This window comes from Mesoplodon bidens, assembly GCF_964165515.1.
Source record: "Mesoplodon bidens genome assembly, chromosome: 6".
In the NCBI taxonomy this organism is placed as follows: domain Eukaryota; kingdom Metazoa; phylum Chordata; class Mammalia; order Artiodactyla; family Ziphiidae; genus Mesoplodon; species Mesoplodon bidens.
The window spans coordinates 43,898,188-43,925,683 of record NC_138162.1 but is presented as its reverse complement, the minus strand read 5'-3'; the positions used below and the strand labels follow the sequence as shown (position 1 = coordinate 43,925,683).

Here is a 27,496-nt window from a genome sequence, read left to right as displayed (position 1 = left end):
CTCTAAGAAGCAGTCTGGCAACATATATTAATACCAAATATATACACACACTTCAATTCATGTAGGAAATCATCCTTTAAAATTTCATTGTCCGTTATGTTAATCATGAATATTTGAAACATGGAGCTATTTCATATATGGAACTGAGGATCTAAAATTTAAAAACTGATACTAATTTCAGTTATTGGAAAACTTTTAGGTATTATCTGGAACAACCTGGGTATGTAAATTTATTTTTCAATTGTAAATTTTATGAGATCTAATTACAGATTGTCTTGCCAATGAAAATTTAGCTTCTCAAGATAAGCTCTAAGTATAAAATATACACTAGATTTTTAAAAGATTTAATGCAATAAAAAGAATCTAAAATCTCATTGAAAAAATGTATTACTAACATATAATAATAATAATAATAATATATTGTTAAAGTTAATTTTACCAGTTTCTTTTTACTTTTTCAATGTGGTTACTAAAAAATGTCAAATTACATGCAACTTGCATTATATTTTGATCAGATAGCACTGCTATAGAAAGTGAAAGCACTGGTATATAAGCTGACAAGCACAGTTCAAAGTAGCCAAACAAACAAACAAAAACAAAACAAAACAAAAAAACCAAACCAAATCAAACCAGAAAACACCGAACAAAAACAAAAAACTGAAAACAAAGTGAATGCTTGTCCACAGAGTAGTGACTAGTATACATATATATAATATGTCATGGGCTATTATGAAGTCTTTGAAAAGAATAGTTAAAGTTTGTCAGTGGACTAGAATATCTACAAAGTATTGTTATAGAAGAAAAGTAAACCACATAAAAATGTGAGTAATACCAGTATTGTAAAACTACCATTCCAATCCTCAATAGATGGATATGTTTGTAAGATATGACCAGAACATAAAAAAGGTACAGAAAATGATGCATCAGGTTATTTAACTTGGGTTACCTGTATATGATGGGGCAGGGGAGAGGAAGAAGGAAGCAAGTAGAAAGAAAATAAAACCTCTAACTCCCTCCCTCCCCCAGAGTGTATATTATCTCTTTTATGTAAAATCACACACACTCCAAGTGAAAAGAAGATGAAGGTGATATGTAAATAGATTCATTCTACTCGTGTAGAAACAACAAATCTGCCACATTTTTATATGTTTAGAGAAAGATGCATGTACTAGACCATTAACAATAATCTCAGGATGTGGTACTGGAAAGAGAGCTGGGGTGAACAGGGTGGAGAGAAAGTTTTGTGTGTGTGTGTAAAATTGTCACTTTTATTAGAAGTGAATATTAATTTTTGAATTTGAAAAGGAAGAAACTTAATTAACTCTCAGGAATAAAATAGAATAGAAAAGTGCAAACAGTTACAAAGAGAAAAAAGAGTGAGAAAGAAAAATAATAGCCATAGCAAACAAAGGAGAACCAGCATATGAATAATTGACATCCCTGACACACTATTCCATAGGCTTTTATGAAGGCTGACACCAGAACAGAGAACAGAGGGAAAAGACACGTAAATATATTTTTTCTAAAATAAAGTCTAGGGCTTCCCTGGTGGCGCAGTGGTTGAGAGTCCGCCTGCCGATGCAGGGGACACGGGTTCGTGCCCCGGTCTGGGAGGATCCCACATGCCGCGGAGCGGCTGGGCCCGTGAGCCATGGCTGCTGGGCCTGCGCGTCCGGAGCCTGTGCTCTGCAGGGGGAGAGGCCACAACAGTGAGAGGCCCGCCTACCGCAAAAAAAAAAAAAAAAAAAAAATAAAATAAAGTCTAAATACTGAAAGGGCACAGTAAGTTCCAAGAAAAATATGATACAAATGATCAATAATTAGAAATATCCTAGTATATTGTACTTCAGAGATAAATGTCCTTTGGGCATTTAGGTCCCTACTTCATCATCACCACCATCACCACACACACACACACACACAAACACAAGTCAACTATTTAATCATGGATTAAAAAAAATTACTCTTGTGCATGAACAAAAATGAAAACACAGATAAATTACTCAAGGTATTCCAAAACCTTTTTCACGTTTTTTCTTTTTTCACATTTTTTTCTGTTGGAGAAGTGGCTGAACTCAAAAAGGAATCCAACTGCAGTTTAGTGTTGGTGGATTCAACAAATTGCAGCAGTGTTTCAAAGAATACAGGCTATGGTTTCCTGCTGGGATGACCTCACCGGAACTGTTGACAACAGTGCTGGTGAAAAGTAGAATAAAACAGTTAGTTGAACCTTAGAAAACAGAAACAGTAGATGAGCAGATGACACATTAGAGATTGCATAGGGTGAGAAGCCGATATCCTGCCTCACATTCCAGTTAGGGTGGGTTAAGGACAGAGGCACCAGAGAAGTAGTTTTGACCCTTAAATCCTGTTTGGCCTGAAAGACTCACCTTATTTCCTCTAGAGTAAAAGAATAAAGAATAGAAGCAATCCTTATAAAAACAGGTGCACATTAAGAAGGGCAGATGGAGTGGTGATACTGCTTTTGAAGATAGAGACTGTACAGAATGGGGGTGGCTGACGTGAGTCACTGATGGCCCCTCATCCACTGTAGTATCACCATCATCATGTTGTCAGGGAAGCCTGCATTGCTTGATACCCTTGAAAGGGAGGCAGTACCTAGTAACTACTAGGGCATGGGCTCTATGGGCAGAAAGACTCAAATTTTCTTGGGTCTTTCTATCTTGATCTTGCTTGCACTCATTTTGCTTGGGTAAGTGACGTTGCCTCCCCAAGCCCAGATTTTATCTAATGCTTAAAAAAGCAGTAGTGCCTAACTTATACAGCGGCTGCAAGGTTTAAGTGAGCTAATTCATACAAAGCACCTAATACACAGCTGGGGGCATATTAAAATGTTTGAGCAGCACTGGTTAATGCTATGGTTTCTCGTCTTAGTTAGTCAAGATGAAAGGCGGTTAGAACTGCCAGAAAAGTTCTTATATTAAGAGTTATGAAGTTACAAAAATAAGTGGTTGGGGTCTTTCAGTCTATTTTTATTATTAATGATGGTTATAAAGAAGTTATCATCAAGAATACAATACCTGTTCAATAGACTCTGGCAACAAGATACTACATCGGTTGTGTTTCTAACCGAGCTGGAGTTGAAGGCATTCTCCAAAATGTGATGACAGTTGTTGTCCACAGGAGTGCTGCTAAGTATGCCTGGAAGTGGAACAGAGTTCTGTTTATTCAATTAATGAAGTCACTGAACTCTCCTTCTATTCTTGGCTTCTCCACCATGCTCCACACATTTCACTTCACAATCTGCTTAGCGGCAGCTGTGCCTCTCAGCTCTCTGCAGAGGCACCATCCCCCCAAAGGTGCCATCCTCTGAGCACAGGGAGGCCAGACACAGAGGATGCAATGCAGTACCTGCGATGCAGGCTGTCATGAAGCAGGCGATGGTCCCCGCAATCAGAGCTCTCACTGCTCCTGCGGCGATGTCACGCTTTCTGGAAGGAGCTATGGATGCTGGGAAATGTGGAAGCAAGCATGGCAGATTAATGTTGAGCCTATTGATTAGAATTCCAAATTCCCAGCCTTTGAGAATTGTTCTGGGGCTGGAGTCTCAGGTCCATTGACTTTTCTTTTTTTAAACTGAGCTGGAGAATTCAAGATTCAAGAGCTTAGTGATGAGCTCCACATCCAGAGAAATCTCTCTGGTGTAGGAGAGCTCACAGTATGTTCACGAGGGCATGACAAGGCAAATGGGTTTCAAGGAAGGATTCCAAATATCTGCAACTCATCTGTCACCATCTACTTCTTTGCCCATGGTGGCATAGAATTAATTAATCACAGCATTTTCCCATTGAATTTCCACTGGCCCTCAGAATCCTTCTCTAGCTGGTCATTATAAATCTATTGGAATTGGCAGACAAAGTGTAATCTATTTGTCATCTTTGAGTGGAGTAACACCTGTACATTTGAGCAAATTTTTCCCGATATTAGCTTGAATAGACATGGGAAAAACTACATTACAGAGCAGGGATAAAAAATAGACCCGAAAGAATTTATTGCTGTTGCAGGGCTCTTTTTTTCGGACTCAAATAATGTTACAGAGCAACATGGAGATTGGAAGCATGTTTATATCATATCTGTTGTTGGAGAATATCCTTTTCACTTACTGAGTCCGCCGATCACTATTCCTAGGGACCCAAAATTGGCAAAGCCACAGAGAGCATAAGTGGCAATTGTCTCAGCACGAATCTAGAAATAAGCATAAACACACAGATGTATACATGATGTGACCCAGCTGAGTATATCTGATATCCTAACTGGGCTTCCTCTTCCGACTATGGAATCAATATTGACAAATAAATGTACAGTGTATGGTGTCAAACACCTGTTGCTTCCTGGTCTCTTTTTTCCATCTCCCCTTGAATTTTTTTTTCTTTTTTTTTTGGCTGTGAGAGGTCTTCGTTGCTGCCTGTGGGCTTTCTCTAGTTGTAGCAAGTGGGGGCTACTCTTCATTGCAGTGTGTGGGCTTCTCATTGTGGTGGCTTCTCTTGTCATGGAGCATGGGCTCTAGGCACGTGGGCTTCAGTAGTTGCGGCACGCAGGCTCAGTAGTTGTGGTGCATGGGCTTAGTTGCTCTGTGGCATGTGGGATCTTCCTGGACCAGGGATTGAACCTGTGTTCCCTGCATTGGCAGGCAGATTCTTAACCACTGCACCACCAGGGAAGTCCTCCCCTTGAATTTTCAGGGAGGGAAAGGGGCTGTGTGGATTCAGAGACTCTCCATGAAGTTCTTGGAGTTGGTACTCTTGGCCTCTACAAATGCTATTTTCTGCTTGATGATAACTTCTAGTATTCAGTATAACCTGACCACTTGCTATATTGTGTCAGGCACAGTCTAGCTGCTGACAATACAAAACTGGTCCCAGAAAATACTCACACTACATTTATTTGACAAAGGACTTATTCAGAATGTATAAAGAACTGTTATAACTCATTAAGAAGACAAGCATCCAATAAAAAACATAAAGAGATTTCACAAAAGATACACAAATGGCCAAAATAAGCACATGAGAAGATGTTTGACATCATTAATCACCAGGAAAATGCAAATTAAATTAAAACAATGAGCTCACTACACATCCACTAAAATGGCTAAAAAAGATGGACAACACCCAGTGTTGGCAAGGATGTTGAGCAATTGGAACTCTTGTACATTGTTGGTGGGAATGTAAACTGACACAGCCTGTTTGTAAAATACAAACATACTTGGCAGTTTCTTATCAAATTAACAGTGACCCAGTAATGCCACTCCTAGGAATGTTCCCAGGAGAAATAAAAACATGTGTCTTCAAGAAGACTGTACGTGAATATTTGTAACAGCTCTATTCACAATAGCTCCAAGCTGGAAACAACTCAAATGCCATTCAATTGGTGAATGGATAAATAAGGTGTGGATATGCATTAAAAAAGAATACTACTCTGCAGTAGAAAGGAAAAAACTAATACATGCAACAACATGAATCCTAAGTGAGTCCATTTATATGAAATTCTAGAACAAGCAAAAGTGATCTATAGTAAGAGAAAGATCACTGGTTTCCTGGGACTGGGTTGGGGTGGGATGGGGTATTGTTGACAACTGGCCATGAAGGAAGTTTTCTAGGTGTGGTGGAAATGTGTGATATCTTGATTGTTTGTGGTCATGGTTACACAGGTGACAGATTTATCAAAACATACGTACACCAAAAATAGGCCTTTTTTGTATGCAAATTATACTTCAGTGAAAAGGAATTATCTTAGTAAAAACGAAGCTCACAGATACCAGAGGGGCTCCTTTCAGCTGACTGTGGTGTGTGCTTGCCTTTCTTTGTTCCTCAGCTCTGACCAGACCATAGGAATGTTAGGTAGTGGGAGAGTGAATAGTCCTTTCGCAGGGCAGTAAGAAAATGGCAGGTGAATTCTTGGAAGCATGAGCATGACCCTCCTTCTCTATTCCAATAGGCAAGAGGTGCTGCTCAGGCCAGAAAATCTTCCTCAGGTTGAGGGGCTGATTATGGGAGGCCTGGAAGATTCAATAGGCTCGGTTGTTCACCAGAGGCACAACCAATCTGGCAAAGGCACCCACACAACCGAGGCAATAATTTTCTTTTCCAAAATCCTGAGAAAAGTCTATGATTTGGTTCAAAGAACAAACCTTTTCTTTTTTCTTTCACTAACTGGATTTTTAAAAGCTCACATTCAAGACTCAAGTGCTCATGGTAAGTTTTTTTTTTTTTTTTTTTCATGATAAGTTTTTTGTTGATTATAAGGCTCCTCTTTTCTTTCATAATTTTGGAGAACTCCTTTGTTGATATTCTCAATCAGTGTGCATATAGTGGGCAGGAAAAAAATATTTCAAGTATTTGAGCAGTCTGCTGTTTCTGGAAAAGCTCATCATCTTTGTCCCCTGCTCTGTCTAGTGCTTTTCATTTAGTTCAGTTGGCTTCAAAAATAGGCAAGCTTATTAAGAGATCGTGAGGAGGGAGATGGCATAAAGTGCTTGAGATTCCTCTTTCTCCTTCTGGGGATCTGTGGGAAAGGGATACACAGATGTGGCCATGCAGGGTTTTATGATAAGAGGAAAAGGAGGCTGGGATGATTCCACTTTGCCTTTGCCCATAAATGTGCAGGATTATGTGATGGAAAGACAAATACCATATGATATCACTTATATCTAAGTGGAATCTAATCCATCCATAATACATCTTCCAGCTCTCCTTGCACAGGAGCAAAGGTGCCACAAGGACAGTCATTGTAGCATTTCTTCTAATAGCAAAAAATTGGTAACTGTGTTCATCAACAAGGGACTGGTTAAAATAAGTTATGATGTGCTCATACTGTGTCACAGGCATTGATATGGCATGGCATCCAAGATATGTTACCAAGAGCAAAGAGCAACACTAACAACAGTGAACATAACGTGGAACAGGGAGAGGAGGTGAATGGCAGAGAAATAGGGAGGATGACTTCCTTTTCCCTCCACACCTCTTGTACATTTTGAATTCTGTACCATGGTATGTTTTATGTGTAAACAAACAAACATGCAAAGTATTATCTTTAAGAAGGAGAAAATGATGAAAATGATGGAGTGATAAAGAGCTCATTCTGGGGATAACGTGCCACATACACATTTCTCTTATTCTTTTTTTTTTTTTTTTTGTGGTAAGCGGGCCTCTTACTGTTGTGGCCTCTCCCGTTGTGGAGCACAGGCTCCGGACACGCAGGCTCAGCGGCCATGGTTCATGGGCCCAGCCACTCTGCAGTACGTGGGATCCTCCCGGACCGGGGCATGAACCCGCATCCCCTGCATCGGCAAGCGGAGTCTCAACCACTGTGCCACCAGGGAAGCCCTCTCTTATTCTTTTAATTGAAGTATAGTTGATTTACAACATTGTGTTAGTTTCTGCTGTACAGCAAAGTGATTCAGTTATATATATATATATATATATATATATATATATTTATATATGCATACATATATATACACACACACACACATATATATATATATTATTTTCCATTATGGTTTATTACAGGGTATTAAATATAGTTCCCTGTGCTATACAGTAGGACCTTGTTGTTTATCAATTTTATATATAGTAGTTTGTATCTGCTAATTCCAAACTCCTAATTTATCCCTTCCCCCCCTCCTTTCCCTGTTGGTAACCGTAAGTTTGTTTTCTATGTCTGTGAGTCTGTTTCTGTTTCATAAATAAGTTCATCTGTGTCATATTTTAGATTCCACTTAGATATAAGTGATATCATATGGTATTTGTCTTTCTCTTTCTGACTTACTTCACTTGGTATGATAATCTCTAGGTCCACCCATGTCACTGCAAATGGCATCATTTCATTCTTTTTTATGGCTGAGTTGTATTCCATTATGTATACAGACCATATCTTCTTTATCCATTCATCTGTCAATGGATATTTAGGTTGCATCCATGTCTTGGCTATTGTAAATAGTGCTGCTATGAACACTGGGGTGCATGTATTTTTCATATTATAGTTTTGTCCAGATATATGCCCAGGAGTGGGATTGCTGGATCATGTGGAAACTCTATTTTTAGTTTTTTGAGGAACCTCCATACTGTTTTCCATAGGGCTGCACTAATGTACATTCCCACCAACAGTGTAGGAGGGTTACCTTTTCTACACACCCTCTCCAGCATTTATTATTTGTAGACTTTTTAATGATGGCCATTCTGACCGGTGTGAGGTGATACCTCATAGTTTTGATTTGCATTTCTCTAATAATTAGTGATGTTGAGCATCTTTCCATGTGCCTGTTGGCCATCTGCACCTACACATTCTGACCGCTTAGATGGAGGTCGTCAGTGGGCATAATGCAATGGATTACACTGGGTTTTTGCCTCATGGACCCAGATCAAATGTTTTAGTCATGTGGTACTTTTTCCAGTAGATAGTGGGACACTCCCACCACTTGTTGGTTGGTAAACAGAAATTGTAGGAACTCATCCCCATTTGGTTGATTGGAAATAGCAAATTGGGAAAAACGAAATGTTTTCCCCTTTGTGACTCAACAATAGCGGAAGCCATTGAACTCATATCTCCAAATATCTTCTGTGGTTCTGCCTCTGGTTGGGCTCACTCCCAACCTAAATCAGCTCTACTGTTCTATTTCTGTCCGCTTAATAACCTGTTCACAAACCTGCTTAGCACAACCAGAACTGAGAGCTTCCTTTTAGCAAAACTACGTTCTCCAGGCAACTGCCACTTGGGGATAGAAAACATTTCACTTAATTTAGCCTATTCTTTACTTTTGGCAGGGAAGCAAGCTAGTTTGTGGTGGCATCCAAACAATGAGGACATTTGGCCAAGCTCCATTGCGTGGTCAGTTGACGAATGAACATTTGAGACGCAGGAGACCTACTGTCCTAGAGCTCTTGTTCATATCAGATGTGTGGGTCAAAATGCCGCTGACCGTAAAATACAAATCAGTACTCTCCTGGAGTTTGCTGTGATATTTGTGTGACAGGTGGGAGGAAAATTTGCACGTTTGGTGTTTGGGAGGCTGGGTGAGATGGTGGTGGTGGTCAGAGGCGGGGCAGTCTCAGTTAGAACCTTGGGCAGCATGCTTTCCCTCCCTGTTCCTTTTAAAGCCAAATACCTGCCCAGGACATTCATTCCAAATGGATTGTTTTAATGAGTCATGGTGGTGGTCGGAGATGTTCACCATTTCCCTAAGAGTTTCCACGTGTGACAATTCTGTTCTTCTGGAAAGTAGAAGTTAGAGACAGCTGCAAATATGGCTTAAATAATGGCCTCCTCCAAGTTCCCTCATCCCATTCAAGGCCAAGAGACATGAGCATCTCTTTGCAGGCTATGGACCCGAAATCCTGACATAATTATAGGGTGCTTGTCTGAAAGGCCCTGAACTTTTTCTCTTCCCTCATTCACTTGGAGAGTAGTTACTGTGTCTCACTGTTTCTTTTGATGTCCAGGCGCTATGTGGCACTTAGGCAGTTTCTCAGAGTTCAAAAAATTTCTTAAGTAGGAAGGAAGAGTCCTTCCTGGTCATTAGACTATGAGCCCCATGAGAGCAGAGGCCTTATCACTCATTCAACACCGTGGCCTCCGTACATAGCACAGTGCTCACAGAAGACATTCCATAAATATCTGTTGATTGACTCCAATCCCAGCTCATATGACTCTGGGTTTGTATTGGTAGTGCTCAAAGGTAAATGATCACAGTGGTAAGGATTAGCTGCGTTTCTTTCTGTACACACACACACACACACACACGTGCACTGACACTGTGATTAACTCAACACAACTGACAATTATGAGTCACTATGTACATTATGATGTCAGACATTTTTGTCCTGTTTCCTTGTGATGTACCCCAAATGCCTGACATGGTGCCTGACACACAGAGGCACCAGCAGCTAAATAGCTGAATGTATGTGTGTGACAAAGATGTATATTGGGGGGAAAAATTTACTCACCGACATATATTGCTGCACACCGTCCACAAATTTGGGTCCACCCTCTTGCCTTAAATGGATCAAGTCTGAGAGTTTCTGATAAGCCACAAATTCATTGAAGAATGTCTTATAACCTATGAGTTTGGCAACCATAAAGCTGTCTTGCCAGTCCACTCCCATCATGAAGGAAAGGGGCATGAAGATGTAGGAGCATATTAACTACAAAAACCAAAAATGGATACTTTATTAGAGTAGTGATTTGCTTCCGGTTCTTCAGCCTCACCCTCATGACCAGATTGTTCCTGCCCCCTCTGTGTGTCTTTTAGGCACAGAGATCCCTGTGCATTCTCTAGCCTGTCTATATCCATTAGGAGTCAAGGTTGAAATTGGGTCATTTGAAGTAACCTGGATTTTGGGGAACAGGGTCAGGACAGAATGGTTCTGTGTTGGGGTAAGGAGGGTGATAGGAGACAGCAAAAGGGGTGTGGGGAGAGCGGGATTCATGAAAAGTTTGTACATTGTATAAGAGTGCACTATACGCATTAGGAAAGGCTGTTCACAAACCTATTTTATTTTTAAACAAAGACTGGCAGAAACAAAAAGGAGGAAAAGCATGATAGAATCATACCTCGAAACTCAGTTGTGGGTAGTCAAACATGTTTCCAAACCAGGACAAGGCTGAATTCACAAAAGACAACAGGGCCAGGAAGGCAATCAAATTCACAGCGATGTTTGCCACCAGGGGAATGGATGAGGATGCTCCCTGTGTTGCGGCTTCTAGGAGATTCTTTGAATCACTTTATCAAAAAATAGCAATTCCAGAATTACCAAGGGGTTATCAGTGGATGGACATCACAGGTGTAGAAATGGCATAATCAGAGCTCATTCAAATGGAGAGACAAACTCTCAGACCCATGTCCTGGCTGAAATACCTGAATTCCGTGAAATCATGATGGGATTTATAATTGTTGAGTGTAGGTGATGGGCATATGAGTGTCTAAATGTTATACCACTCTTTTAATTTGGAGGCGTTTATAAAAAATATTGGGATAAAAATATTACAGGTTTTAATAATGATATTTAATTAAAAGTAGCTTCCAGAGAATATTTATAAAATATTCACAGTAAAAGAACTAGCAATTCAAGGAAGGCCTGTGTATCCACCACCTCATTTAAGAAATGGAGAGTCACATCAGCTTTGAGCACCCTCTACTTCATCTCATCTTCTTCTCTCTAATATCAGAGGTACTTGGCCCACTGGAATTTTCTTATGATTCCCTTTCTTTTCAATTTTCTTTATCCCTACATAATACACTGTGTCAGTTTACATAGTTGCTAACTATATAAGTGAAATCCACATATTCCATATATATTCTTTGGCAACTTGCTTTTTCACTCATGGTTATGACTCTCTCTACATACAAACAAGGGATGAATCTCAGAAACATATTGGTTGATGAATTCTGTTACTTAATGACATACTTTTTTTTTTTTTTTTTTGCGGTACACGGGCCTCTCACTACTGTGGCCTCTCCTGTTGCGGAGCACAGGCTCCGGACGCGCAGTCTCAGCAGCCATGGCTCACGGGCCCAGCCGCTCCGCGGCATGTGGGATCTTCCCGGACTGGGGCATGAACCCGCGTCCCCTGCATCGGCAGGCGGACTCTCAACCACTGCGCCACCAGGGAAGCCCATGACATACTTTTGAATACCCTAAAGCCCTTAGTTTTTTCCACCCTCTTCTCTTTCTTTTGAACAGGGCAAAAAGTAAATGAACCTAAGAGGGGTTAGAAATACCTATATCGGGACTTCCCTGGTGGTCCAATGGTTAAGAATCTGCCTTCCAATGCAGGAGACGTGGGTTCGATCTCTGGTTGGGGAACTAAGATCCCACATGCCGTGGGACAACTAAGCTTGCGGGCTCTAGAGCCCACGCATCACAACTAGAGAGACTGTGTGCTGCAACTAGAGAGCCTGTGTGCCTCAACTACTGAGCCCGCACACCACAACTAGAGAGAAGCCCGCCTGCTGCAACGAAGAGCTCTCGCACCGTAACTAAGACTTAATGCAGCCAAATAAAGAAAGAAATATTTTAATAAATAAATAAATTTTAATAAAAAGGAATACCGATATCACACTTATCTTCCCTATTATATAAGAAACTTCCAGAGACAGTGATCCTATGGCTTTCTAACAGTCTTAAATCATGGCCCAATGAACCTTATGCTATATTTAAAATTAAATATCTCTTCACCTAAAACTAATATAATATTGAAAATCAACTGTACTTCAATCTAAAAAAACTACTTAAATGAAATATCTTCACTGAACAGTCAAGGAAATGTATTGACATTTAGGTACTGATATTTAGAAAAGATCTCCTCAAGTACTGAAACAAGATATTTTGGGTGAAGTCTACATGGTCATGGGAAATTAAATTCACTTTAATTCACTGTGTTCTCTGATAATCAAATTCTTGCTGTACTTTGAATCTGGACTGGAGCAAACCTCCCCTCCCGCCAACCTCCTGCTTGTATAGTCAATAACTAATAACTAGGTGAAAGTGTCCCACTTACCCATTTTCCATTTTCATGGCTTTCTTGAGGGTTATTTTAGGTGTTTCTGTCTCAGGCCAAAAAAGTTTAGAAATAGCCAATGCCGCAGGTGCAGACATAACTGAAGCAGTTAACAAGTGAGAGGACGAAACCTGTGATTTCAGGAGAAAGAAGACCAACTTAGATTTAGCTTTTCTGTTGTGCTCCGAATGAATGGCTCAAATGCCTTACGTGCCAGAAATCAATGTTTCTTTGGAGGCTTGGAAGAGCTCAAAGAGCCACATGCTGGGTATCACCTTGAGAGAAGGGAGGAAGTTATACCAGTTGACCACATCCTCGGGGAGAAGCACAAAACCACAATCTGAGCATTTCAGAAGAGAATTAATCCTGTGTTGTAGAAATTTTCAAGGAAGATAACTCTACCTCTCTGTTGTTCCTCTGAATGGTCATATAGTCCCTAAAGCTATTTCATTACATCATCAGTTTAGATGGTGGGTATCTGGGGTGCAGGCGTGGGTACACCCCTCTCCATTTTCCTTTTGCTTTCCTGATGTCCTTTGTGCCCCTACATAATATGTGTTTATCCAGAGTCCCTTTAATCTGTAAGCGATTTCTGTTTTCCTCTTTGCAGGTCTACTTAAACTCTTCCCCCTTCCCTTCCCATATCCTTATCTTGTTTCTGGATTCTCTTCCCTGTATTTTCAGAATTATAGAATCTGCACCTGCCTCCCCACTCCCATTCCACACAGCGCAGTTTTATAGGTAGAATTCCTACAGCAATCCATCTGGGGAGTCAGTCAAACTGGTATTCCTGAGGTCTCCTTCACCCTTTTTTTCTTCCCGCTTCCTACTGATTCGCTCTGTGAGGCTCAGATGAAGTCCTGGAATGAAACTTGCCTATCTTGTAAGAATTCCTCATCACCTGGACCACACAGCTGCTGTGTTATTCCATTTCTCCACTGGGGGTTGTAAGTAAGCCCTGTGCTCAGGACATGTGCACCAGTTACCATAACGTTCTTCAGCGCCATCCCATAGACCCCCTGCTCTCAAACTGGGCTATACATTGAAACCTGAGGATTGAAAAGAAACAATGATGCCTGGGTCTCGTCCCAAGAGATTCTGTTGAATTACTCTGGGGTAGGGGCCTGGGCATTAGGGCTTTTAAAAGCTCCCGGGTGATTCTAACGTGAAGTAAGTTTTGAGAACCAGTGCTGTAAGCCAGTAGTCAGAAAATGTTTTCTGTAGAGGGTGAATAGTTTTGGCTTTTAGGGCCACAACTACTCAAGTCTGTATCATAAAAGCTGCTTAGATAATGAACAGGATAGCTGGTTTCCAATCAAACTTTAGTTACAAAAAAAAGGAAGTGATCTAAATTTGGCCCATGGGCCATAGTTTGCTGACCACTGAACTAGATGGCCTTTAACTAGTGTCAGTAATAGTTTTTTTTTTTTTTTTTTTTACTTATTCAACTTTTCAGCCAAAGTAACCTCATAATATGATTTCATTCTGCTATGGTTGGATTAGTTCACATTTAGGTGGCAGAGATATGAGAGTGAAATACCAAAGCTCCTTGGGGTCACTCCATTCAAATGCCAAAGAAACTGTGACCAACTAGACAGCAAATAGAACACTCTTTTGCCCTCCTTATCTGGCAGCAATAGTAAAGGAAAAAGCAGAAATGACAATAGCAAAGGAAGAAGAGGTTTCATAAATTAATCCCCAAATATTCTTACCCCAAAAGAAATGTATGCACCTAAGACACTTCCAGCAATGGTAGAGAACCCAGCGCTCATGATCGCGTGGAGTTCAGACTTGGTGACATACGGTAAATATGGTCGGACCAGCAGTGGAGACTCTGTCTGGAAACAAAAAGTGATCAGATTAAACGTTCCCTTACGAGGACATGCTAATTTACTCAAAATTCCATTCTCTACAGCAGTATTTCTAAGAGTGGACTTCAGACCAACTCTTTCAGCTTGACTCAGGAACTCGTGTGACATGCAAATTCTCAAAGTTACTGAATCAGAAACTCTGGGGCTGGGTTCAGCAGTGGTGTTTTAACAAGGCTTCCTGGTGGTTCCGATGTGTGCTCATGTTTGAGAACCCACACCATCATTGTCTGGGTCTTTTGGACTCCAGGGCAGTGCGCATACAGAGTCATGTGTGAAGTTTGCAAGGCCAATTCACATAAGGCTCTCACCTAGCCTAGGATTGGACTGTGATGGCTTAGTACTCTTTTCTAGGGTTGGAGCACCATGGGCCAAGTAACTGCTCAGTGGCCTGGCCTTGGGAACTGTGATTCCCAAACCTCTGTGACTTCCTGTCTTCCAGCTTCATCTCAACAGACCCTAAACCTCTTTGCTGTTACTATAGGGAAACAAGACACAAGTATGAAAAAATACCAGCAATAACATATACTGGTGCCCACAGGCCCATTCCTAATTGAGAATCAGAGACCCCTCTCTTCCCCTTGCATGGAAAGGAATCAATTAGAGTGTAGTTGTAAAGGCTTGAGTCCCATTAAGGAGGGCAGGTGGCCTGCAGCATGGGCTCTCCATAAATAATAGCTGTACTTTTAGAATATTAAGTGTCAAATTGAGCACCACAGAAGCATGTGTGCAATTTTACAATTTTCCCCTCATTATTTCTAATTGTGCTATGAGATTGAGTGTGTTGAGCTTCAATTTATGGACCAAATAGAAACTCAGTACATGAGCCCTCTTACCCTGCAGGTAGGAGTAATCTACTCAAGATGGTGCCCTAATTAGTCCTGAGAGATTTTATGGCTATAATTATAACAATTTCAACTCCTGGGCAAAGAAGTATGGGCCCCACTCTAAAGACTTTGCTCCAGGCTAGTAAGCTGGGCTTACCAACCAGAAGGCTCAGCCTGCCTGGAGCAGTTGTATAAGCCTACTGATCTGGAGCCATGTGTTTTTCTGGGTGACTTGATTTTTGCTTTGAGTTCAACTTCTTTGCACAGCCGTGCTAGCAAGTATTCACACTTGGTTTCCTTGGTGTGTGATTCCATTCTGCCTGAAGCCATATATCCTGAATGATGAGGATGATTATTACCATTTCTTACTTATCTACCCCTTAGGAATGCTGCCATCTTGAGGGACAGAACTTGGCAACATACTTCTTTGCTTAAATGGACTTCGGGCAAAAGAGCATCTATCGGGACTTCCCTGGTGGCGCAGTGGATAAGACTCCATGCTCCCAATGCAGGGGGCCCGGGTTCGATCCCTGGTCAGGGAACTAGATCCCACATGCATGCTGCAACTAAGAGTTTGCATGCTGCAACTAAGATTTTACATGCCACAACTAAGGAGCCCACGTGTCACAACTAAGGAGCTGGTGAGCCGCAACTAAGGAGGCCTCCTGCAGCAACTAAGACCCAGTGCAACCAAATAAATAAGTAAATAAATAAATATTTTTTTAAAAGAGCATTTATCCACGTGATGGATAAGGAAGGTGAAAATACTTTTGCTCATCAGCATTTTTCTTCAGGCTCAGCAAAGAGACTGTTCAGATAAGTTGAGAATGAGCTTTATATGGCTGCTTGGTGTTGGTGGAAAGCCTTTTTGGTCTCTTTCGTTGCCACAAGCATTATACTACAGAGTGTGAAGCTGCCTGTTACATGTTTGCAGTTTCAAGATAAATGGTGAACTCCATTTGAGTGGATGAGCTGCTAGCCTCTGACGGGTGGGCCAGAAACCTCAACAATTCAGTTACTTCAGAAAGGACTTATTGAGAATCTATACATGAGAAGCCCTATGCTTTGATAAAATGATTTCATCTTTCTTCCTCTCCATAAATTTTCAAGGACCCAAATTCCACACTAGTGCATTGACACTCTTAGAAGGGCGCTCTCTCTCTCTCTCTCTCTCTCTCTCTCTCTCTCTCTCTCTCTCTCTCTCTCTCTCTCTCTCTCTTTCTCTCTCCTTGGAATCTGGACATTGCCAATATTGAGGGTTCATTATCTTGACACCCTTCCCCCTACACTAAAAGAAATAACACCATCATATTTTTTTATTTCTCTTTCTGGAAAGAGTATCCATTTTAGCAAGTGTTTTGTTTTTTGATATTACAACTTACCTGTCCAACAAATATATTGCCAGCAGCAACTACTGATTCAACAGGAGATGTTCCCATAGTCACTAGCATTACCCATCCAACCTAAAAGGCAAAAAAGGATAAAGTCTGTAAAGAACTATTTGTATACACAGAACTTCAAAGTAGGGATAAAAATCTTTAAACTGGAGGAAAATACTGAGGCCTTCAACAATTGTACTAAACTTGAGTATACCTTATACCTTATATAGTCCATAGTGGTAAGTCTGAGTCATTGTATATACTTTGTATATATATATATACTTTGAACACTATACAATATCTATTGAAATATCTATTTCATACCAGTAAAGTTTTTTGAATGTCTATTGTATACAAGTAATAAGTTGTAATAATTGCTAAGTCATGGCAGTCTTCACAGCATTCCAGGCACTGTTTTAAGCCATTGTTCTGAGTAATGCATTTAATCCTCACAATAAGCCTTTGAGGGAGGTCCTATAATTAGGCCCATTTTACAGAAGAGGAAACCAAGGTACAGAGCAGTTTAGTTGTTCTGTCAAAGTTTGCCCAGCTAATAAGTAATGGGATGTAGTTGAGGTTTGGCCTTTTCTACTTAACTCTCAAACAAACATGGTTGATGGTCCCAATTTGTAGTGGTTCTTCCAACCAGAGACTGTGGTGCCCACCTCAGAATGGGGACTTCCTGGTGCATCCTCTCTCCTTCCTTCCTGCTTCAATGTGGACACAGGAATGCTGAATGTTTAAACTGACAATTAGAAAACTATGTACTCTGGTGCTCTTGCTGAAACTTTTAATTCTGTTGGTATTCTGGCTCTCTCTCTCCTTTTCTTTTTTAAAATAAATAAATTTTATTTATTTACAGGGATCAAAAGAGAGCTGTGTCTGTGCCCAAGCCCTGTATACACTGCCTTGCTCTCATGTGCATTCAAACTAGCTTACAAATTTCTGAGTTTTGTGATCTAACATGATGTAGGACTGACAGCTGCTAGGGCAGCAGAACTGAGGTTAACTTTTCAGACCTAAAAAAAAAAAATTTGTGTGCTTACAAAAATCCCTCAGGAGAAAAGATCAGCTTCCCCTTCTTGCTTTGATTCTCTAGTAACTCCTAGACCAGGAGGGTCCACTTTTGTTATCACCTGAGGATAAGCAGTGACTGTAAGCCTTGGGCAGATAGCCAAGATGAAGGGGGACAATCAGGTCCCCATCTCTTGGAGTCAATTCTTTGGCTAACGGAATAACTGCTTCATGAAGATGCTCAGTGTGTTGCAAGTCACAGACCTATTAGAAGTCCTGGAGATAAAATTCCCTCTGTGGACCCATGTAGGATTTTTGGGTTTAAATCTAATAACTTGGGGTGGGCGTGGATCTTGGTACGAAGGGAAAGAAAGGTACTTTGGAAAAACCCAGATAAGAGGTATTCAAGACTTTGTCCCTGCGATAATCAGCTCTACACCGGTTACCCCCTGCCTTCTAGTCCTGGTACCTTTTTAATGATCCACTGCATCAATCCAAGGTAGTACAGCATGGACATCACAGTGCTGAAGAAAACCACGATGGGCAGGACCTGAGGGTGGTGGAGTGTAAGAGCGGTCACCGGTTAACATTGGCCCCAGCAGTATTAGTAGCTTTCAGATCAGTCTCCTTCCTGCCTCCTTTCCCCCCTCTGAAATGTCATCAAAATACTGGAAACTCCTCTTGAACTAAACAACGTTTTTAACAGGCAACTTCCCCATCTACAGTCTCTTACTCTAATTTGTTGATAAGTTTGAGTCTATTTCATAGGAAACTTAACTTTAAAAAAATCCTGCTATGATGAGCTTTTCTTATTTTAGTTTCTAAGGGAAGGAATGACATTTTGGGGGAATTTGTAATAATTAGATCAAGAAACTGAAAGCCACTGGTTGTTCTGATATTAAACAGACATGGGCTTCACTACTTATTAGCAAAGTAACCTGGGTCACGATTAAGTGTGAGCTACCTCAGATCCTTATTCACAGTAGTGACACAGTAGGTGCTTAAACAATGCCTTGTATAAAGCAAGCATTCGTGGATTTAGCTTTTAGAATAATAACTATTTTACCTATAGATTTTTGAATCACTATACAAAGATTAAACTCTGGAAACTAGTTTACTTCTGTGTTAACAAAGGTTGTCTTTTTCTAGATCCGATTTTCCTGATGCTCTTTGGATGCCTTCAGTGCAGCCTGTGTGTCTACAGGGAACAGTTTCTTCCCTGCATAGACCACACAGGGCTGTGGTCTGGGTCCCTCCCCACCCCTACTCCACTGTTCCCCTTCCCCTCTGTTCCCAGCTAAATGGCCAGGGATAAGCTGCCACCAAAGACACAGAATGGCCAAGGACAATTTGTACAGGATCTGATTTAGAAAAATCTATTAATAATATATATTAAAAGATGTTTTGTGCCATTATTCAGAGCTCGCTCACTTATGTGATTTTATTGACTTTAATGGGCAGGCAGAGCCTTCCTGAAAGCTTCAAGGAGTTAAAGGGGCTCATCTCCCCAATGTTCCCACAGGATTCTGCTTTGACAGAAAGGATGGAGGCTACTGCCCTGGGGGCAGAAGGTCGGGGGAGGTCTGAAGACACTGGTGCAGCCTGGGCAGCAAGTTCCTCCTTCTCCGTGATATTATTTTTTGTAATTCTGGATTCAATTCATGACAGGAGCATATTTCTATCTCAATTTGTAAACATTTGACCTTTCAGAGATGGCTTAGTTATCTCAGCACCAAAGTATCAAATCAGCAGTTTAAAAAAAGATTCAGCGTAGCAGTTGGCCTAACTGATGCTGAGGTAATTTGGAGGTAAATTTGGAGTCCCCGAGTGAGAAAACAATGGAGAAGTGTAGGAACAATACCACACCACAAAAAAGAAACTGAAGGAAAAGCCGAAGGCATTTTTCTGATTCATCCACAAGGATTTGCAGGGACTTCCCAGAGGAAGGTGAGCTTCCTCGGGCTGGGGGAGGCCTGGGAGAGAATCGATTAGGCCTGAGCATGGGGCCAAGTTGCCTTTCGCCTGTAAAATAACATCCCTCCTTTGGCTGGGAGGAGGCCCAGCTTGCAGGCCTGCCGAGGTGAAGGCTGTGCTGAAGGAGAGAGGGGAAAGGTTAAGCAAGGGGATGGCTCTGGAAGAACAGAGCTTGATGTGAGTGACCAGCTGTCCCTGTTTGTCTGGGATTAAGGAGTTTTCCTGACTGCAGGGCTGTCACTGAGCTTAGACTGGGGAGGCATTAGCAGCCATATGTCTATTCATTGCCAGGGACCTAATGATCTTTTCCCTGAAATCTCAGATACTATTACCCCGTATGATCTTTTTAAAATTAATTAATTAATTAATTAATTTTTGGCTGCGTTGGGTCCTGTTGCTGTGCACGGGCTTTCTCTAGTTGCAGGGAGAGGGGGCTACTCTTCGTTGCAGTGTGTGGGCTTCTCATTACGGTGGCTTCTCTTGTTGCAGAGCACGGGCTCCAGGTGTGTGGGCTTCAGTAGTTGTGGCGCACAGGCTTAGTTGCTCTGCGGCATGTGGGATCTTCCCGGACAAGGGCTCGAACCCGTGTCCGCTGCACTGGCAGGCAGATTCTTAACCACTGCGCCACCAGGGAAGTCCCCCCCATATGATCTTTCATAACTATCTCAGCAAATGCTACAAGACATCCAAAAGTACAGGCATACCTTGTTTTATTGTACTTTGCTTTATTGCGCTTCTTGGGGGTTGTGTTTTTTACAGACTGAAGGATTTTGGTAAACCTTCGTTGAGCAAGTCTATAGGCGCCATTTTTCCAACAGCGTTTGCTCACTTTGTGTCTCTGGGTCACATTTCAGTAATTCTCACAATATTTCAAACTTCTTCATTATTATTATATTTGTTATGGTGATCAGTGATCTTTGATGTTACTATTGTAATTGTTTTGGCATTTTTTTAGCAGTAAAGTATTTTTTAATTAAGGTATGTACTTTTTTTAGACATACTGCTATTGCACACTTACTAGACTACAGTAGAGTATAAACATAACTTATATGAGCTGGGAAACCAAAAAATTTTTGACTGACTTTACTGCGGTATTAATTTTATTCCAGTGGTCTGGAACCGAACCGGCAATATCTCTGAGGTATGCCTGTGTTTCAGTATTCCTGACTTCCTCTAGATGTTTCCCTTAATGTTACTGTAAAAAAATAAAATGTTTTCAGTCCACTGACTTCAGGTAAAGGAGAAAGCCCAGTGATGGGCTGTGTCCCTATGACATGCCTGGCAGGTATATGCTTGGGTTCTGATCAGCTAGGTTCTATCTGAACATCTACAAAGACTGAGAAGTTACTGAAAGGGAAATGTCTACATAGAAAAAAAGTGTTTGGCTTTACCTTAAATGCAAAAAAGTGGTCTTCATATTTCTCACCAAAGACAAATGAGGCGCCATCATTAGTGTACTCCAGGAACGTCTGAGTTAATGAAAGGAAAAGAGCAGATCATTACAAGCACTAAAGAGGTAGTTACCATCCACAGGACCTACGGCTCTGCAAAGGGTGGGGACTCAGAAAACTTGTGGGATAGACTTGGAGAGTTAATTTTGTCAACTTTCCCCCTCCAGTGGATGGCCTGGAAGTATGTCTTAGAACTATAACTGCATACAGGTTTCCTGGCGTTTCTGACATTCACTCTGACTCTAGGGTGCTAAAGAATAAGCTGGGTGTGGTAACTTGCTCCAGAAGCCACAGATGGTACATGGGAGGTACTGGTTACCACTAGATGCAAAGAAGCCTGTTTCTCTGTTGGGGGAAACATCTTAGAAGAGTGACACCCCTCAGGCAGGATGAAGGGGTCAAATGGGATTGAGGAGTGATGTAGTGGATGGTATGGGTAAGAGACAACCAGAATATTAACAAACTACACGGATTAACATAAACAAAGTTATTTGTCTAATTCATGCTATGGAATTAAAATTTGGGTCAACTAATGCAGACAAATAAAGCTATTACTGACATGTCTTGAGGGTTATATTCAAATGTTAAAAGCACTATAAAAGCAAGGCATTCTTTTGAACCAAATTTACCTGAACTTGTTTCCCCAGCCAATCAAAAGCCATAAATCCAGGTTCTGTCCTTAGTATCAAAAGCCCAAGAAGAAACTGTAACCCAATACCCCAAAAGACAGGCCTCCAGTAAACCTATACAGAAATAGGAAGAGATATAGGTTATTAGAAAATGAATGCTGAACTCAGCATAAATGCCCAGAGGATCACTATTTCCTTGGAAGCTTCTCAGATGTGGCCCGTGATCCACCTTCTTTCGGAGGCCAAAGCAGTGTGAGCAGAGAATCCCTCCATAGAATTATACCTAAAAATCTCAGGGTTGTGCTTGCTCTTCATAAACCTGAGATTAAGCCTTCAGTCCCAGGAGTGTATGTAACCATTTTGTCAAGATAAAATCACTTAGACACAAAGAGTAGTCTTAGAAGGACCATTAAAAGAGGAAGAATCTGGCCTTCCCGGTCATGCTGTAAATGTTAGATACATATAATTATTTCCCCATTTGGAAAAATGGAAAGGCCGAACATGACTTCTCTGTGTATCCAAGGTTTGTTGATTTGACAATTTGTAAGTGAATTAAGTGAAATTCCACCCTGTTGAGGGGCTCTCATTTCACAGTAAAAGGAACCAATTAACTCTAATGCAGACCCAGGGAGTGCAGTGGTAATGGACAATCAAGTGCTTTCATTTTTGGAGTAGAGATGAGTGGCCTGCAAAGAACTATGGGATTGGAGGCACAGAAAATAGCAGAGATGGTCACCTGCACAGGGCAAAGAATTTGGATTGTATCAGGTGGCTTTGGTTTTGATTAATGCTCTTTTCTTGGATCAGCCTTTCAGCCAGTAAAGTCTTCCAGAGTTTGCCATTATGAAACATATGTGAAAGTTTTGATATCTCAGAATTCTTGCCCATTTATTGGGTTACAGGCTGACAGAACAGGGGTGAGAATTGAATTCTATGTGAACAAAACTGCTTAAGTACAAATTTTTGGAGTAAAATAGCCTCAATGGCAAATACAAATTTGATAAACTGCAGAATCTCATGGTAGAATATTAGATTATTTGTTGGTCTGGGGAAATCTGAATCAAAAAGGATGAGTTTTCTTTGTATGTGTGTTTGATGGGGGGGGAAGGGGGTACATGAGTAGAAATCGGACTTGACAGGAGAGAGTATCTCACTGGTTGAGCAACTGGAAAATTACTGAGAATGAAAAATGAGAGAGCAACGGTACTATTAACGTTCAGGAAAAGGGCACCTTAGCCACTTAAATATCATAGCAAGGTAAGAAAAATATTGAATAACAGTTCAACTCTCTCATACTCATTATTTTGAGCAATTTACACATGAGGAAAAAAAAGAGGGAAAAAGACCAAGAAATGATCGATTTCATGCTTACTTTGGTTGGGTGCTTGGAAAATAGAAATGTCAGTGTAATGTACATTACGAGTCCACCGAAGGATACCAGCTGCTGTTGGCCCAATTTGGCGGTGTCGAAGACCAGCCAGAGAATAACTCCCAGGATCAGGCAGCCCCAAATCACCCTAAGAGAACAAAGAAAGAGGCTTTGGCATCATTTGCTGTGCTAACTTTAAAATCTTAAACAGGCTTCAACTAACAAACAAAAAATATTGAGTAACACACCCTGGCACCAGGAAATTATGCTTCTAGAAATTGCAAGAGACACTTTTTGGGTGTAGCTATAAAGGCACATAGTCAAAAAATGAAGCAATGTGTCCACAACACTTGGGTCCTTTGCCAGTTCAAGGATATGTAAAGGGGTCAGAGAGGAGAAACGATGCTTGGAGAGGAAGTCCGGTGATTTCTTTGCGAGAGCTGCTGGGCGTCTTCATTTTGGGAGATGGGGGAAGCTTTACCTTCTTCTCTTCAAGGGAGAGCTTGAAATGTGTCCTCTGCATTGGAGACCTCACCCAAGCCTCAGAGAGCTAAGTCAGGCTTTAGCCTGGGTTCTGACTCCTTGGGGAATCTAGTGGGCATCCGATAGCACTGAATCAGTGGATGTCAGAGCCAGGGAGGGTTGCTCTGTTGGGATTGTACAACCCTGGTTTATTAGGCAAAAAATGTGTGAACTTTCCTGGTAGATTCCATGTGGGCCACACTGGGGAGAATGGGTTCTGGGTCCTACCCTGTAGGGCCACCTGGAGAGAGAGGAGGTCCCAAAGAGAGAGAGGCTGAAAGAAAAGCCCTGAATGGTCACTTGCAGGACAGGGGGTCCTATAAGAGAGAGTTGGCTTTGCTAATTCACAGACCTTTCCTCCCAAAGAGTCCAGATTCATGCCCAGAGCAGAAAGCCACCTGTCTAAGTCAGAACCATCCCAACTTTTGGACAACATTTTATCATTTAGTGGCACTTGAAATTAAGACATTTTGTAGGGACATTTGAGCACATCTTGCCTTATCTAGGCCTTGATGTCCTGCTTGTAAAATGAAGGTATTTTTTAACAGATTATTCCCTAGGTTGTTTCTAGCTTTAATATCCCATAAATGAGGAAGCAATTTCAGAACAAATCTATGGAACAGTGTTGGAAAAGACTAACATCACTCTCAACCTCAGTAAGAGAACTAAGTGCATTTACCACTTCAGCCAGAACCAGTGGCTGTCCAGAAGCCTTTGGCCAGGAGAGAGGAACTGAGCGACTTGAGAGTCATATTTGGCCATGAAGTGATCCCAGATCACAAAGAAGATGGCAACCACCGTGATCACGAAAAGAGGAAGGGCTCTGTGAAAGTTCAGCACACAGGCCGCAATCACCAGAGCCAGGTAACCTGTCGGAAGCAAATGCAGACAGTGAACATCACCAAATCAGCTGGAGACCAGCTGCCAGCATTTATCTGGCTCAGCCAATGGCAGGTTCAATCAGGAAACCATTGAACACAGGGGTGCTCTTGATATAGCTATAGGCACCTCTGATTATAAGGACTAAATTTTGGGTTTTTAAAAAAATTTTAAAGTCTCACCAAGAATGCTAGGAGGACAGGGTGCTAGGTTTTTTTTCTCAAAGAACCTTCTGAATTCTTGAATCCTGTTGCTTGATCATTGGGGCTCTTTCTTAGTACTACTTTTTCTGATATTCAGACTTAGCAGGTGAGCTTCTGTCAGAGAAAGGCCAGGCACTAAAGCAACTACTGGCAAAAAGATATTGAGTCTTCTAGTTTGTAGCCCAGATTTGCCTGAGCTTGAGTAGGAAAATCTCTGAGTGTCACAACAACAATCCCTAAGTGCCACAGCATCTCTAAAGGAAAGAGGTGGGGCGATGACCAAGGTGATGGCTTTTGAAGATGATATTCTAGGGTAAGAACAACACGGTTTTCCATTAAAGGTCAGCAAACAAGTCTTTGTTTCCAAGTTAAGTTTGGCCTACCACTTGTTTTTGTAGGTGGCAAGGACAGTTGTATTTGTATATTTGTATTTTTATTCTACAAATAAAGTCGCCCTGGCACGCAGCCACACCATCTGCTTACTTTGTACTACAATGGCATAGCTGTGTGGTTTTGAGTATGGTCTGCAAAATACTCTCTGAGCCGGTACAAAGAAAGCTTTCAATCTTGCTTACTCCCTGTTCTAGCTGTGTGAGCACAGGGAAACTACAGACCTCCAGGGGTGGGCAGCAGTCTTGCATAAATGTCTGTGTGCTTGGGTGGGAGGGTTCACATTTTATAGACAGGAGTGTTCTTTGAAGTGGGCCCTGGAGCCCTTTGTTTGGAGGGAGTCAAAACAGGACACCTGCTCATCTGTGAAGACAGTCTGGTCCTGCTTTCAGGTAAGAGGAGTGGGCTACATGACCCTAGGCTCCTTCTTGTGTTGTGTTCATATAAAGCATTGATTGATTACTTATATCACCCCTTCAATTAGGTTTCTGCCTTGTGATTATCACCATGTTTTCCAGTTACCTGAATTTGCAATATACAGCCCTCAAATCCATACCACAATAACAAGGTGAGAGTAGGTGACCTAAAAAATCAGCTGCTGGCTGCATAAACAGGACAGGGAAGCTATCTACATGGGCTTCTTAAGTTGAGACCCACCACTCAGGGGCATCCTGGTTAAATTCTCTCCTCTCTGGATGATTCAGGGAAGTCAAGGGGAAGGGAAAGATTTATTTGTTTTCTACAGAAAACTAATATTTGAGGGATTCTGAAAAAGAGACATTGGTATTCCATCCCCTTTTGTTATTTACCTGCTATTAAAATGCCCCAGGTCGTGGACTTAAGGATTGTTCGGTGTTCCCTACAAAAATCACAAACTGTACCATACTTCCTTTCCAGGCACCTGTAACAACACAAAAGCAAGAAGGCAGACAGAGGTAAATACCACATACATGACATAACCTGGCATGCTAAAGCTAGATAAGGCTTTGTAAATCAAGCAGGCAAACACATTCATGAAGTATGTGTCCTACAAAATAGAAATAAGAAACGCATTTCATTTTAGACTAAAATCAGCCATGGCTTGCTAACCTTTGCTGAATGGATGTGCCAAAGCCCCGAGGAATTACAGAGATGCAGAAAACATGCTCCTGGAAATAAAGCAGGGGACAGGATAACTAACCAAAAGCTGAGAATAAACCATAGGACGAGAGTGTTTCTTACTGTGCTAGGAGGGCCTCCATTAGCTTGTAAGCTCTCATGTAAATGTTGACTTAAAAAAAAAAATCCAATGGGGACTTCCTTGGTGGCACAGTGGTTAAGAATCTGCCTGCCAATGCAGGGGACACGGGTTCGAGCCCTAGTCCGGGAAGATCCCACATGCTTCGGAGCAACTAAGTCCGTGCACCACAGCTACTGAGCCTGCGCTCTAGAGCCCGTGAGCCACAACTACTGAGCCCGCATGCCACAACTACTGAAGCCCTCGCTCCTAGAGCCCATGCTCCGCAGCGAAAGAAGCCACCGCAACGAAGAGTAGCCCCCGCTCGCTGCAACTAGAGAAAGCCCGCGTGCAGCATCGCAGACCCAACGCAGCACCCCCCCAAAAATCCAATGAACTCTCATCCCTTCTGGTTCTCCCTTCTGGTTCCCAAAGTGTGAGCAAGCTGGAGATTCCCTGTCCTCAGTCACCACCCTGTTTAGTGGCAGGCTGATGGACTTCACAGGATGCTTACATGTAAAGTAGAATTTCGCGGATTTGAGGGTCGTCAACCAATGGGTTGTCATTAGCTTTTTCAGAACGTTCTGGAATTGTTGGTGTCTTTGTTTCTGCCCAGAGCTTTGTTACAGGGCAGTGTGTGGTGTGTGGGCCACGTGTGCATCTGATCACTTCTTCTGGGGAGGATGTTGTCGACCAGTGAGGGAGTCTGGAGAGGCCACAGACCTGTACCCATAGCAACTGTCCTTCCTTCTCCTGGGTGCTCCCGGTTGCTCCCCCAGGCCCTCCACTTGCTCTGAAACCTGGCTTCCCTGCACATGTCTCTTTGCTCAGTGTGCCTTCATTCTCCCACTTGAGGCCAAATGGGAGGAATTCACTCACACATTTAATCATGACCACTTCCAGGCCACTGGACAGGATTTCTAAAACAGCCCCTTCTCCTATATAGAAAATTCTCAATCCCCAGGATCTCAAAGGACTCAGCCCCCCGCTGGGAGCTCCCGTCCCCTTGGTGAACACCTCCAGTTCCCTTCCCTCCAGCAGTCATGCCCCTGTGTCCAAATCTCAGCCCCCTTCACGTTTTAGGGCACAGCTCAAGCCCTTTGCTTCTACAAAGCCTTCTTGCATTTCGTCAAACAGAGGCATTCCTCTGCGACTTATTCCTACTGTCTCCTTTGATTGTATTTTGTTATGAAGCCTTAACTGACTGTAACTTCGTGGAGAATAGATGTCTGTGAGCCCAACACGAGCACCGCAGACAT

General features: G+C 41.8%; 1 protein-coding gene and 1 long non-coding RNA gene across 2 annotated transcripts in view; one reads left to right on the top strand and one right to left on the bottom strand.

Annotated features, from left to right (window-relative positions):
• LOC308618506 overlaps positions 1-27,496 on the top strand; it is a 118,948-nt gene that overhangs the window by 5,081 nt on the left and 86,371 nt on the right. The window lies entirely within an intron of this gene.
• Positions 1,927-27,496, bottom strand: part of SLC28A3 (solute carrier family 28 member 3) — a 58,190-nt gene continuing 32,620 nt past the window's right edge. Inside the window, exons 4-18 of the mRNA XM_081236434.1 lie at positions 25,831-25,922; positions 24,229-24,418; positions 23,031-23,175; positions 21,659-21,772; positions 20,970-21,047; positions 18,074-18,154; positions 16,594-16,674; positions 14,229-14,354; positions 12,517-12,647; positions 10,570-10,738; positions 9,963-10,160; positions 4,125-4,206; positions 3,373-3,471; positions 3,042-3,162; positions 1,927-2,196 (exon numbers count right to left, since the gene is read on the bottom strand). Coding sequence (XP_081092560.1) covers positions 2,076-2,196; positions 3,042-3,162; positions 3,373-3,471; positions 4,125-4,206; positions 9,963-10,160; positions 10,570-10,738; positions 12,517-12,647; positions 14,229-14,354; positions 16,594-16,674; positions 18,074-18,154; positions 20,970-21,047; positions 21,659-21,772; positions 23,031-23,175; positions 24,229-24,418; positions 25,831-25,922 — 1,828 coding nt within the window. The 3' untranslated portion in view covers positions 1,927-2,075. The remainder of the gene's footprint in view (positions 2,197-3,041; positions 3,163-3,372; positions 3,472-4,124; positions 4,207-9,962; positions 10,161-10,569; positions 10,739-12,516; positions 12,648-14,228; positions 14,355-16,593; positions 16,675-18,073; positions 18,155-20,969; positions 21,048-21,658; positions 21,773-23,030; positions 23,176-24,228; positions 24,419-25,830; positions 25,923-27,496) is intronic.